Consider the following 13,184-nt stretch of genomic DNA (forward strand, 5'->3'; position numbering starts at 1 on the left):
AAGACCCTGGTGTGCCCATTCTGTCTCTCAAGTAAATAAATAAAAATTATACACACACACACACACACACACACACACACACACACACACGCACAAGGACTGACTACTTTTACTGCCAGGCACAGGCTAGAGCCTTTAGGAGATGGGCCTGATCTGCCAGGCATGGCCAAGGACCCCCTGGGCTACAGGAGGCCACTCCCTGTCCAAGCCCAGCACACCTGTACTTCCTGATTTGTAGGCTTTGCTCACAGCCCTGTGACCTTTGGCTAGTTGCCTAGGAAACTCCTTATATGCTATCAACCAGCAGCCTTCACACAGCCCATGCCCCTGTAACTCTGTTCCCTCCACTACATAGATCACCTGACTCTCCCTAGTGCTGGAATGAACATTCCTAGGCAAGCAACATTTGAACCCACCAATCCCTTAGGACCCTTTTCCCACTCTCAACTGATTATAAACTGATTTCCCTATGAATAAACCGAGCTACTCCCTGAAGTCTTCTCCCTGGTGTATTTCCCGTCGAGCTCACGGCTGCTCAAAACCCTGCTCTCCACAGTTGCCTGGATGCCTTTCGGGACTGCAGCCCCAAGGATCCAGGATCCAGGGACCCACACTGATACTTGATGATCAAAACATTTTGACAATTTCTTTTCTTTTTCTCTTTCTTTCTTTTCTTTTTTTTTTATTTTTGAGGTAGGGTCTTGCTCTTGGTTGACCTGGAATTCACTATGTAGTCTCAGGCTGGCCTTGAACTCACAACAATTAAAGATGTAGGCCACCACATCCAGACAATTTCTAAGAGAGGAATTTGGGTAATAAAGTCAAACTGTGGGCATGAGGTCCTTTTTGCAATGGCTTATCCCTTGGCAGGCAGTCAGCAGACATTCAGTTGATGTGGTCAGCCACACACTCAGTCTGGGAGCTGCTGTGGGACAGGAAGCACTGCATTTTTTATTGAAGAGCTTTCCAGATATTAGATAAAGCTCTTGCTCCACTTAGATTGAGTTCCTGCTGTTCCTCCCACAGTCTCTCCCCAACCTGGATGCTGGCTGCTCACTTAATTATGGAAATCAAATCCTTCTTTCTACATGTAATCGACCCTTCAGTGTTGGCACTTTGTGGATAAAGCAAACAGCTGGCAATTTTAAAAATTTCTAACTTGTGAGGAACTTTATTTTGAGGTAATTTTAAATTTATGGAAAATTTGCAAAATAAATAAAAGGTGCAAATAACTCCTCAATGTCCTTTCACTAGGATATTTGAATTGTTAACACATTGCCACTTTTGCCTTACCATTCTTTCTATTAGTTTATTTTTTTCAGAACCTTTTGAAAGTTATGGATGATGGCCCAGTTCCCCTTAATACTTCAGTGTATATTTCCTAAAAATTAAGACTCTGTTACACAACCACAGGACATTAATACTGTTAATTATAACCTATATATTCAGCTACAAGTTTTTATGGTCTAGAATAGAATCTCAGATCATGGGTTATTGTTAGGTATCATTTAGTTTTAATCCTCCTCAATCTAGAACAGTGCTCCAGTTTTTCCTTAGCTGTATGACATTGACAATTAAAATTTTTTATTCTGTAAAATGTTTCTCAATTTGGGCTTGTCTTGTTATCTAATTACAGTCAGATTGTGCATTTCAGGAGGAATACCATAGGAATAATGTGGAGTTTTCAGGGCATAACATCAAGAGGCACAGACAGGATATCTATCCATAGTGTTGCTACCAAAGCTCATTTTTATCACAGGTTAAGATGTCTGCCTGACCAGTATACTACACATTAATAATTATGTGCATATTTAGTAGTAAGCAGTGAATATTTGTTTTGTGGGGGGATTCTTTAGGTTTATGTAAATAATTGCTTCCCATCAATTTTTCACCCATTAGGATTTATGACTGAATTAATTATATTTAGCATGACAGTTGCCAAGGGATAATTTTCTAATTTCATCATTCTCTGCATGGTTGTTATTTTCTTATAAGGTAGAACTTTCCTTTTTCCTTTATTGGTAAATCATTGACTTAAGGACTATGATTTTGTGAATTTCTGTTTTATTCAATGTGTTATTAGTACCTGTTTGTATTATTATTTGTTTCTTCAAGATTATTTCCTTCTACTTTTTGTCATTTTCCCATCATTCTTTGATTATTTACTTTCTAGTATACATCCTCCATTTCCCTGTCACTTGCTAGGCATCAGTCTGACTTCCTTTAGGGAGGTATGTCATTGACAAACTGTGATCTTGGGGTGTCATTGTTAGGTTTTCTTGGCACATCAGAAAATATATTTATATCAACACACATTTATATACACATGTCTGCTTGCCTCTCTGTGCCCTCCCATTAAGAACCATTAGTTCACATTGATCTCTTCAATTCTAATCCAACTCCACAGGATTTATCTTTTGTTGTTGGTGTTGTGGTTTTGTTTGTTTTGTTATTTTGAGGTAGGGTTTCACTCTAACCCAGGCTGACCTAGAATTCACCATGCAGTCTCAGGGTGGACTCGAACTCATGGCAGTCTTCCTACCTCAGCCTCCTGAGTGCTAAGATTAAAGGCAGGTGCCACCACACCCAGCTGGGATTTATCTTTGCCTCTTTACCCATATGTAACTTCCTTTTCCAACACTAGAAGTTCAGGCTGCCTGTGATTAGCCTCAATATGTGGACTTAGGTGGCTGCGTAGGACTAGCATCTTGACCGTGCTCATTGCTTTATTGTCCCCAGCTCCATTGATCATGTTAGTTACACCAACAAAATTCTTGGCCTTGTCTTTGGAAATGGAAGTGAAAGAGATGGCATGTATGTATATTTCTATTTCTTTAAGCCTGCAGTGGAAGTTCTGCTACTTGTCAAGTAAAGTGTTTTTCCTACTCCAATTCAGAGTTCAAAACAGACGAGTAAAAATCGAAGTGAGAGGTTCACATTGGATTGTCACTGCTAGTGTTTGACTTGGCAGGTCTTTATCTATTGTGCTCATTCTTATCATCAGAGACTGAAGTAACACCCTACTGAAGCCATTAAAGTCAGCCATCTTATTGCATAATGTGCAGACCTGCCCATTTTAGCGAAACTCATGTGTTAAAGTGGCAGAAATATGAAGATGAAGTTTTTGCAGTTTATACTTCTCAGGCTGTACTTAAAAAAAAATCATAAACAAGCCGGGCGTGGTGGCGTGCGCCTTTAATCCCAGCACTTGGGAGGCAGAGGTAGGAGGATCGCCATGAGTTCGAGGCCACCCTGAGACACCATAGTGAATTCCAGGTCAGCCTGGGCTAGAGTGAGACCCTACCTCGAAAAACCAAAAAAAAAAAAAAAACAAAAAAAAATCATAAATGATGTTCATCAGCATTTCAATCTACTTAAATGTAGTCCGGGCTAGATGATTAATTGTATATAGTCCTTGAGGCCTTAGCAGGATTCATAACATTGAGTTTGCCTGAGCAGCACTCAAACTTCTGTAATAAAATCTTGCTTGTTATCACTATCATCCTTGAGTCCTCCCCAAGAGATGCTGATTCAGTAGCTCTGAGTAATGTCTACATCCATGTTCAGGAGCAGGAAGCCCAGCGATCACTGAGAAACACTGCATGAGTGTGTCCTAACGCTGTGGTCAGTCATTCCCGTGTTGGATGGGCTGTTAGGATGTATCAAGGTTTTCATGAGTAAGCACATAAGTCTGTTGACACTTGGGTGCTAATGCCTATAGTTATAGGGCACACGTGTCAATTGTTCCTCAACAATCCTATGTCAAGACTGTGCTAGTATGTCCAGATGAGGTGGTACCAAAAGCAGCACCCTGCAAGACCAGGCAGAGCAGCAGCAATCTGCCTCACAGATGCTACCTATGGTCCAGGCCTTCAGGCAGGAAAACAATAGTCAGGCTTGGCTAGGTGCTGCTCTATGAAGCAAGAGGGAGAAGTGACTAGGGACAGATGATTGAATAGACTCTAGTGTTTAGTAGAGAGAAAGCAAGCGATCAGCATTTATTTAATCAGCTCCATGGAATGTTTTCACAAAGATTATTACATTCAATCATCATAACTCACCTGGTGCTAGGTGATCTTATCGTCACATTCCACAGATAAGGAGAGGGACATGAGAGTGTCTGAAATTGCATGGGGTCACGTAGCTATCACATAGTCATGCAAACTGTGCTGGTTTGATTCAGGTGTCCCCCATAAACTTAGGTGCTCTGAATGCTAGGTTCCCAGCTGATGGAGATTTGGGAATTAATACCTCCAGAAGGCAGTGTATTGTTGGGGGCAGGCTTATGGGTGTTATAGCCAGTCTCCCCAAGCCATTCTTTGGCACACTCTCCTGTTGCTATTGTCCACCTGATATTGGCCTGGAGGTGATGTCCACCCTCTGCTCCTGTCCTCACTTTCCCTGCCATCATGGAGCTTCCCCCTTGAGTCTGTAAGCCAAAATAAACCTCTCTTTTGGTTTTTTTTTTTCCCACAAGCTGCTCTTGGTTGGGTGATTTCTATCAGCAATGCGAACCTGACTGCAACAGAAACTCTCCGTCTTTGTCTTGAAAGTCAGTGTTTGTGCAATCAACACAATATTGGGCAACACCTTGCATTTTGACTCCCTCCCCAGGAGGACATTATTTAGGAAAACAGACACTGTCCTGCAGGCAAGTGTAAAGTCAGCAGACTTGCTTACAGTTTAGACCTAAGCATCAGCAAGGTCATTTACTTAGGGTGTTGTCTTCGCCTCTCCCAAGATGTGCCATTTGCCTCCAGAGTAACTTACTGTAAAGCATTGGGCACAGCTGATAGCCAGACACTCTCCCATGTGTCTATTGGATTCATGGATGGCTCCTGCAGCAGGCTTTAAAAGCCATGGGAGAAGAGAATGCATTTGTCTTTGGTCATTTTTATCTGCACTCTGCATTGTCTGATGTAAGGATTTGGTGAAAGAATAAATAATGATAAGAGGACACAGGAAGAAAACTGTGGCCGAATTTTGTCTTGGGGCCTTGGGGAAAAATCCAAGGCAAACAGACTCTAGTTTTTGGTTCATTTTCTCCCCCTCCTTTACCTTTTCTCTTCCCTTCTTTTCCTACTTCTCCTTCCTCCCCTTCCCCCATAAAGCCCGCTTATCTCAATGAACAAAGGTTATGAACTATCACATTGAAAGGGGGAAAAAACTGCAAGTCCCTCTCTTTTGAAGGGCAGGCTTCAGATAAAGTTTTGCTAGGTTTCGTTAGAGTCTGAATTAAAACAACTATCAGATTCCCCTAGAACCTCTGTCTGTGTTTACAATTCATTTTACTTTTCTCTGATTCTTAAAAAATCCCCCAAAACTATAGTTTTATTTACTTGTAAAACTCTTAATAGAAAAATTTAAAAATCATATAATATAAATAGTTAAGAACTCACATGTCCTCATCACCCAGCTTTCATAATTAATAACCTTTTGTCAGACTTGCTTCATTTTTCTTTTCACTTATGTTTTGTTAGTGTAGTTATCCAACACATATACCAACATTGCATCATAAGTAGTTCAGTAACCAACTCCAGCACACAAGGATGTATAAAGGCATAACCCCTAATGGCAACATAATCATAAAAACTTCTTTCAGTTTTGTTATTGCATAATTTCTGCCTATGCTCAACTCCCCATTGTCTAAAAATTGTCTTGAAATGTTTAGATTAGGATCAAACAAGTCTGCACATTGCATTGGTTTTTTCTTGCCCCTGTAATCTCTAACTAGCCTTTTTCTTTCCACCTTAAAAAACAGATTGCAGAAGTTCCTGACTTTAATATCAGGGGCCCAGTCACCCTAACTGCCTAAAAAGCAACCTGACTCCCTCTCAACCCCTTTGGCAAGAATGACTCCTGGTGGTTCTGTGGACTTTCATGTCGTGAGGATACATGTGATGTCTGTCTCCCATTTTCAGTATTTTCTTTTTAGCTGACCAGATTGCTAGGAGACAATTCTTCATGAGGTTCTTGATTTCTCTACATGTGGCAAGAAGAGGCTGCGCCTGCATTATGCCTTCAAGGGTGTTTGTGCAGTGAACAGTCACGAAAGAAGACTGTTGTCCTCAAGCAAGGGGCAAGCAAACTTGCCCTATTAATATTAGGATTCCTTTCCTCAAGTGTAGCCCACTGTGAGCCTGTTGGTGTGGCTCTGCCAGAACTGAGGCTCAGGGAGCCAGAGAAACATGACAATACTCTGCCTACTGCTATTGCTGTGAGCAACACACTGTCTTTCATCCTGTATTAGTTTAGTTCTCCAGAGCAAACCAGTAGGGTATAATGTGTTGACTGTATATATCTACAGCCTATCATCTGTCTGTCTTCATCACCTATCTGTATCTCTCCATTGTATGGAAAGTCAAAATGCAAAGCCTAAGAGTTATTTTAAGTCAGGTCTAGTGGTACACACCTGTAATCTCAACACTTGGAAGATGGAGGCAGGTGGATCAGGATTTCCAGGTCAACCTCAGCTACATAGTGAGTGTGAGGCCAGCTTGGGTAACCTGAAACCATATCTCTATAAATAAATAAATAAAAATAATTATTTTTAAATAATTGTCCTTTGTGATAATATCACCAATTTGATAGTTGGTGTCCTTGAGGTCTTTTAAGTGTAGAATCTTGTTATGTACAAATAGGGACATTTTATCTTCTTCTTTCCCAATTTTTAATCCCTTTTGTATCTCTCTCTTGTGTTATTGCTATAGCTGAGACCTTAAGCACTGTGTTGAGCAAGAGTGCAGACAGTGAGGACCCTTGTCTACTTCCATGTTTTAAGTCTTTACCCATTTAGTATAATAGTGCTACAAGTTTCATATATAGCCTTTGTTGCAGTTATTTTCTTGTTGCTTGGTCAAGCACCTGACAAGAAGCAGATTATGGGAGGGAAGGGTTTATTTCAGGCTTACAGAATCCAGGAGAAATGCCATCAGTGGTGGAAGAAGCTGGCTCACTTCCATAGATCCATAGCAGAGAGACACTGCCAAACAGCCATAAACATCAACAGCCAGAGCTCAAACTGATGTGGAACATTCTTTCTTTCTTTCCTTCTTCCTTCCTTCCGTCCTTCCTTCCTCCCTCCCTCCCTCCCTCCTTTTTTTCTTTTTTTCTTTTTTTTCTTTCTTTCTTTCTTTCTTTCTTTCTTTCTTTCTTTCTTTCTTTCTTCCTTTCTTTCTTTCTTTCTTTCTTTCTTTCTTTCTTTCTTTCTTTCTTTCTTTCTTTCTTTCTTGTCAGGGTTTCACTCCAATACAAGTTACATTTGGGTAACTCACTCTGAAGCTCAGGGTAACCTTGAACTCATGGTGTGCCTCCTACATCAGCCTTCCTTACTGAGTTTACAAGCCTAACTCTTTTTTTCTTAATTTAATTTCTAAACTTCTTATTCTTTTAAAGATTTATCTTTTATTTATTTATTAGAGACAGAGAGAGAGAGAGAGAGAGAATGGGTGTGCCAGGACCTCCAGCCACTGTAAACAAACTCCAGATGCATGCGCCACCATGTACATCTGGCTTACATGGGACCTGGAGAATTGAACCTGGGTCCTTAGGCTTTGCAGGCAAGTGCCTTAACTGCTAAGCCATCACTCCAACCCAAGCCTAACTCATATTTGTTCCCTTTCCATTTTGTGGAGCAGTTTGTAAAGTATTGATATTAGGCCTTCCTTAAAAGTCTGGTAAAAATTCAGCAATAAATCTGTCTGTCCTTGGGTTCTTTTGTGTGTGGGAAGATGTATGTGTGTGTGTGTGTGTGTGTGTGTGTGTGTATGCAGGTGCATCTGCTGTGTACCCATGCATGGGGAGGCCAGAGGAGATTCTTCCTTCAGACTGAACCTGAAGTTGCTGTTTTCAGTTAGACTGGCTGACCAGTAAGCCCCAGCAATTCTGCATGGCCACACCTAACTTTTTACATGGGTGCTGGGGATCAAACTCATGCCACCTCAGACCCTCATGCTTGTCCAAAAAGTGATCTTACCCACTGAGCCATCTCCCTAGCTCTGTGGGGAGACTTGTAATTGCTGCCTCATTCTCACTGCTTGTTATGGGTTGTTTAAATTGTTTATAACTTCTGGATTTAATTTTGTTAGGTTATATGCCTTTATAAACTTCATTCATTTCTTCTGGATTTTTCAAGTTGTTAGAAATAAGAATTTTTAAAATATTCCCTGATGATGTTTTTGGGTTTCATTGGAATCTGTTACATCAATCCCATTTTCATCTCTAATTTTATTGAGTTGACTTTCTTTCTTTTGGTTGTTTTGGCTAAGGGCTTGACAATCTTATCACTCTTTTCAAAGAGCAAACTCTCGGAGTAACTGAATGAATTGTTCCTTTACTTACTGTTTTATTGATTTCTGAATGATCACTATTATTTCATACTATTGGCTGCATTTGGGTTTCTTCTTTGTTCTCTCTTTTTATTTTATTTTATTTTATTTTATATTATATTTTGGTTTTTCGAGGTAGGGTCTCACTCTGGTCCAGGCTGGCCTGGAATTAACTATGTAGTCTCAGGGTGTCCTTGAACTCTCGGTGATCCTCCTACCTCTGCCTCCTGAGTGCTGGGATTAAAGGCGTGCGCCACCACGCCCGGCTCTTCTTCTTTGTTCTCTAGAATCTTGTTATATGCATCACTAGGGTGTTTAGGTGAACGTTTTTATTTATTTACCTGTAAAGAGAAAGAGAGAAGGGAGGGAAAATGGGTGCATGGCTGCCTCTTGCCATTACAAACTCCAGATGCATGCCCCACTTTGTGCAACTGGCTTTACATGGGAGCTGGAGAAATGAAACTAGACCATCATGCTTTTCGAGCAGGCGCCTTGTGCCACTGGGCAACTCTCCAGCTCCATTTCTGTGATTTTTTTAGTGTGAGTACGTATAGCTATAACCTTTCTTGTTAGGACTGCTGTATACCAAAATTCAGTTTACGATAGGAAGAGTGTATTTCAACTTACTGCTCCAGGTTATAATATTTCATGGGGTGAAAGGCATGGCAGCAGGTGCTTGCAGCAGAGCTGTCCACATCCCCCCGCCCCCCATACACACACTGAGGAAGCAGAGAGCAATGCTAGAGCTCAGCCAGTAGTTAATGGTCAGTCCTTGTGGTGGTTTGATTCAGGTTTCCCCCATAAATTTGGGTGTTCTGAATACTAGGTCCCCAGCTGATGGCAATTTGAAAATTAACGCCTCCTGGAGGGAGTATGTTTTTTGGGGCAGGCTTATGGGTGTTATAGCCAGCGTCCCCTTGCCAGTGTTCATCATACTCTCCTGTTGCTGCTATCCACCTGATGTTGACCAGGAGGTAATGTCCACTCTCTGCTCATGCCATCATTTTCCCCTGCCATTGTGGAGATTCCCCTTGAGCCTGTAAGCCCAAATAACTTTTTTCGCCCCCCAAAACTGCTCTTGGTAGGGTGATTTCTGCCAGCAATGTGAACCTAACTGCAACAGTAAAGGGTATCAGGAGTGGTGTCTTTTGCTACTAGACACCTGACTGTGTGGCTTTGACCTTTTGGAGTTAATTTTCAAAAGGAATGTGGATGAATTTGAAACCTTGGCCTAAGAGATGCCTTGCACTGCTGTAAGTACAGCTTGATGGACCATTCTGGAAAGAGTTGAAAGACCTGAATGCAATAAGAACTAAGGACTGTGGCTTTTCAGGGGAGAACGATTACATTTTTTTCTGTGCCATATCCCTCTGCTCACACCAGTCCATTTCTATGCAATGCAACTCTGTACACGTTCTCAGGGCATGGACATAACAGCAAGCCTGTCACACAAACTGCTTGTAGCCTAGTCCAGGCAAAGCTCTTTCTCCACCTCATAAGCCAAACCTCACAGCCTGTGGGGGGAAAAACGTTTATTTGGGCTTACAGACTCAAGGGGAAGCTCCACAATGGCAGGGGAAAATGATGGCATGACCAGAGGGTGGACATCACCTCCTGGTCAATATCAGGTGGACCGCAGCAACAGGAGAGTATGCCAAACACTGGCACGGGGACACTGGATATAATACCCATAAGCCTGCCCCAAACAATACACCCCTTCCAGGAGGTGTTAATTTTTGAAATTGCCATCAGCTGGTGTCCTAGCATTCAGAACACCTAAATTTATGGGGGACACTTGAATCAAACCACCACAGTCCTCTACCCTTTAGGTGACAAAGCGTGTCTCCCAGTGAAGGGGTTGGGTATCCTCTTTCCCTTAGGTGCTGTAGGTTCGGATACAACTTCAGCAAGTTACATTACAGTAAAGCAGTTTCTCTTGGAGGCAATCTTGTTAGAAGGACAGAATGCTGTGGTTTCCTTCCATACTCATTATGAAGATTTTGGAGGAAAACCTCACAAAAATGTGGATATTTGCTTAAGACCAGGTCCTCTGGAGCCTTTTAGCCTTTGACTTGTCCACATTGACACTCCTGAAATTTATCAGTTCTTGTTTTTCTACCCTGCAGCCAGCTTCCACGGGGACCTGCTCTTGTAAGTTATAGTTTTCTACGTTTACCTATCTGCCTCTCTGATTATCAGCACTTTCCCTGTGACTTTACTTCTTCGTGTGTGTGTGTGTGTGTGTGTGCGTGTGTGTGTGTGCATATGTATGTGTGTGTTCTCATGTGTATGGGTGCATGTGTATTCATATGCATGTGGAAACCAGGGATTGGCTCCTGAGGCAGAACCTCCCGCTTGAGCCCAGAGTTCGCTTGATTCAGCTAGTCATCTTGCCTGGGGGATCTTGTTGTCTCCATTTCCTGAGCATTTTGGATTACAGACAGGCAGTTATGCCCTCCCTTGAGTGCAGGGTTTACAAACTCACCTCACTTTCCTGACTGGGCCATGGTCCCATCCCTCACCTCACTCCTTTCATAGATTTTAGAAGAATTTATTCTCAGTTTGTTAGGTTTATTTTTTTTTACTTGTTAAAACAGAATGAAAAATTCTAAGCTCTTTTTACTCCAGAAGCCGGAATACTTGTGGTTCCTTTAGAAATTAATTTAATTTTTCAATTATGGAGATTTATATAATTTCAAATCCTTTGCCTGGCATGTCAAGCTTCACCAAAACTTGAAGTGGTGTTTTCAAGGCGCAGACTCATGCATTCAACAGGTACTCGTGAAGCACCTGGGCTCGTCTCGTGCTGGTCTATGGTACTGAACGTAGCAGCCAGAAGCCTTCATTTTCATGGAGCAGGCGCTTCAGTGGGATGCCGGGTGCATGCTCTCTTGACAGTCTGCGGATTTCCCTCATTCCTCCTGGACTCCTTTGTTTCCCTTCTCTTCTTCCAGAGCTCCCTGTGAAGCACAAGTGAAAACTGGTTTTGGTGAAGGAAAGGGTCATAATGTCTCTATAATCACATGATATTGGTCAGATTATTTCTCTGACACTGAGTTTTTACACATGCAAAGTAGGGGAGATTAGTGATGCAGGTGTTTGGAGTTTCTTTACAATGGCAAGAGGCCCTGGCATACCCATACTTTCTCAAATTAATTAAAATATTTAGAACCAGAGCCAGGGAAATGGCTTAGCAGCTAAGGCGTTTGCCTGCAAAGCCTAAGGACCCCAGTTCAATTCACCAGGGCCCATGTAAGCCAGATGCACAAGGGAGCACATGCATCTGGAGTTCGTTTGCAGTGGCTGGAGGCCCTGGCACACCCATTCCCTCTTTCTCTCTCTCTCTCAAATAAGTAAATGAATAAAAATTAAAAATTTTTAAAATATTTAGAACAGTAGGGGAGATTATTAGTAAAGGAAGAAGCCAATGATACTTGATAGGTTTTTGATTTGTTGTTGGGTGGTGCCAGGGGTCAAACCCAAGCCTTGTGCATACCAGACAAGCGCCCTACCATGAGCTTCATACACTTCCAATTCCTTTGTAGGAGTTTGAGGCCTGCTTCACACCTGTATGTGACCAACATATTGTAGCTTCAAATCTCTAACCAGAAACAGGGGGTTTCTGCTCAGGTTTTATTAATTAAATTTTTTTTTTTTACCTTTTTTTCCCCAACAACACATCTTTAAATTTTTCTTATTTCATTTTCATGATGAAAAATATTGTTTGAGTCTTTATTTATTTTTGTTTTTTAAAATGGAGCTAAACAATAAGTGGTTGAGACCAAGACTTGTTTTCTGCATATTCTCTGTTCAGATCCTCCTCTGGCCAGGCAAGACCTGTGTTGGGAGGTGTCAGGTATCACCACTGAGAGGCCGAAGGTGGAAAGGGAACATCAAGGATGAAGACAGGCTTTCCTACTGCTCTCCATTCACATTCACTTAGGATCAGGGTGGACAGGAGACTCCATGTTCGGTCTCCTGAGCCTTGGTCCTGAACTGAAGGTCAGAAAACACTTTCTGTCAGAATCCCAGCACTTGGGAGGCAAAGGTGGGAGGACCATTGTGAGTTCGAGGCCATCCTGAGACTATATAGTGAATTGTAGGTCAGCCTGGGCAAGAGTGAGACAAAAATAGTAATAAAATTAAAAATAAAAAGCCAACAGCAGCTTCTTCCCCTTATACTGTAGTCAAGATGAAATTGTCACCTCATACCTACCTACCTGGTGCCTTTGTCTGAGGAGGTCTGCTCAGGGTTTTGTGTAGCTGTGTCACACCAAGCTGTTTGTTGTCTTTTCAGTTAGACTAAGACATTGTTGGAGGCCGACACCTTAAATTCAAAGATTTCTGGTTTTGGATATGTGTGTGTGTGTATGTGTGTGTGTGTGTGTGTGTGTGTGTGTGTGTGTGTGTGTATGTATATATATATATATGTATGTATGCACATATATATGTATGTATATATGTGTGTGTGTGCGTATTGGTTTTTCAAGGTAGGGTTTCACTCTAGTCCAGGCTGACTTGGAATTTACTATGTAGTCTCAGGGTGGCTTTGAATTTATGGTGATCCTCCTACCTCTGCCTCCCAAATGCTGGGATTAAAGGTGTGTGCCACCACGCCCAGCCTTTGGGAATTTTTTTTTTTTTCTTAACTTTATTGGCTGCACAGTCTCCATTCCTGAACTTTGAAGTTTCCTGTCATTTTGCTAATGATCAGTTTTATCATAAATCAAGTCCTTCAGCTCATGATCATTCTTCCAGGTCAATCTTTATGAATTCATTTTCTTTCTTTTTTTTTTTACTTTTTATTTTTATTAACAACTTCCATGATTGTAAATAATATCCCATGGTAATGGTGTC

The 13,184-nt window shown here is 41.6% G+C and overlaps 1 protein-coding gene across 1 annotated transcript in view; it reads right to left on the reverse strand.

The window, feature by feature from the left end:
* Nucleotides 1–10,606: 10,606 nt before the first annotated feature.
* The window catches only part of Ccdc198 (coiled-coil domain containing 198), a 54,247-nt gene continuing 51,669 nt past the window's right edge, over nt 10,607–13,184 (reverse strand). Inside the window, exon 7 of the mRNA XM_045153760.1 lies at nt 10,607–11,287. Coding sequence (XP_045009695.1) covers nt 11,240–11,287 — 48 coding nt within the window. The 3' untranslated portion in view covers nt 10,607–11,239. The remainder of the gene's footprint in view (nt 11,288–13,184) is intronic.

The sequence above is a fragment of the Jaculus jaculus genome, chromosome 7 (assembly GCF_020740685.1).
Source record: "Jaculus jaculus isolate mJacJac1 chromosome 7, mJacJac1.mat.Y.cur, whole genome shotgun sequence".
Taxonomy (NCBI): domain Eukaryota; kingdom Metazoa; phylum Chordata; class Mammalia; order Rodentia; family Dipodidae; genus Jaculus; species Jaculus jaculus.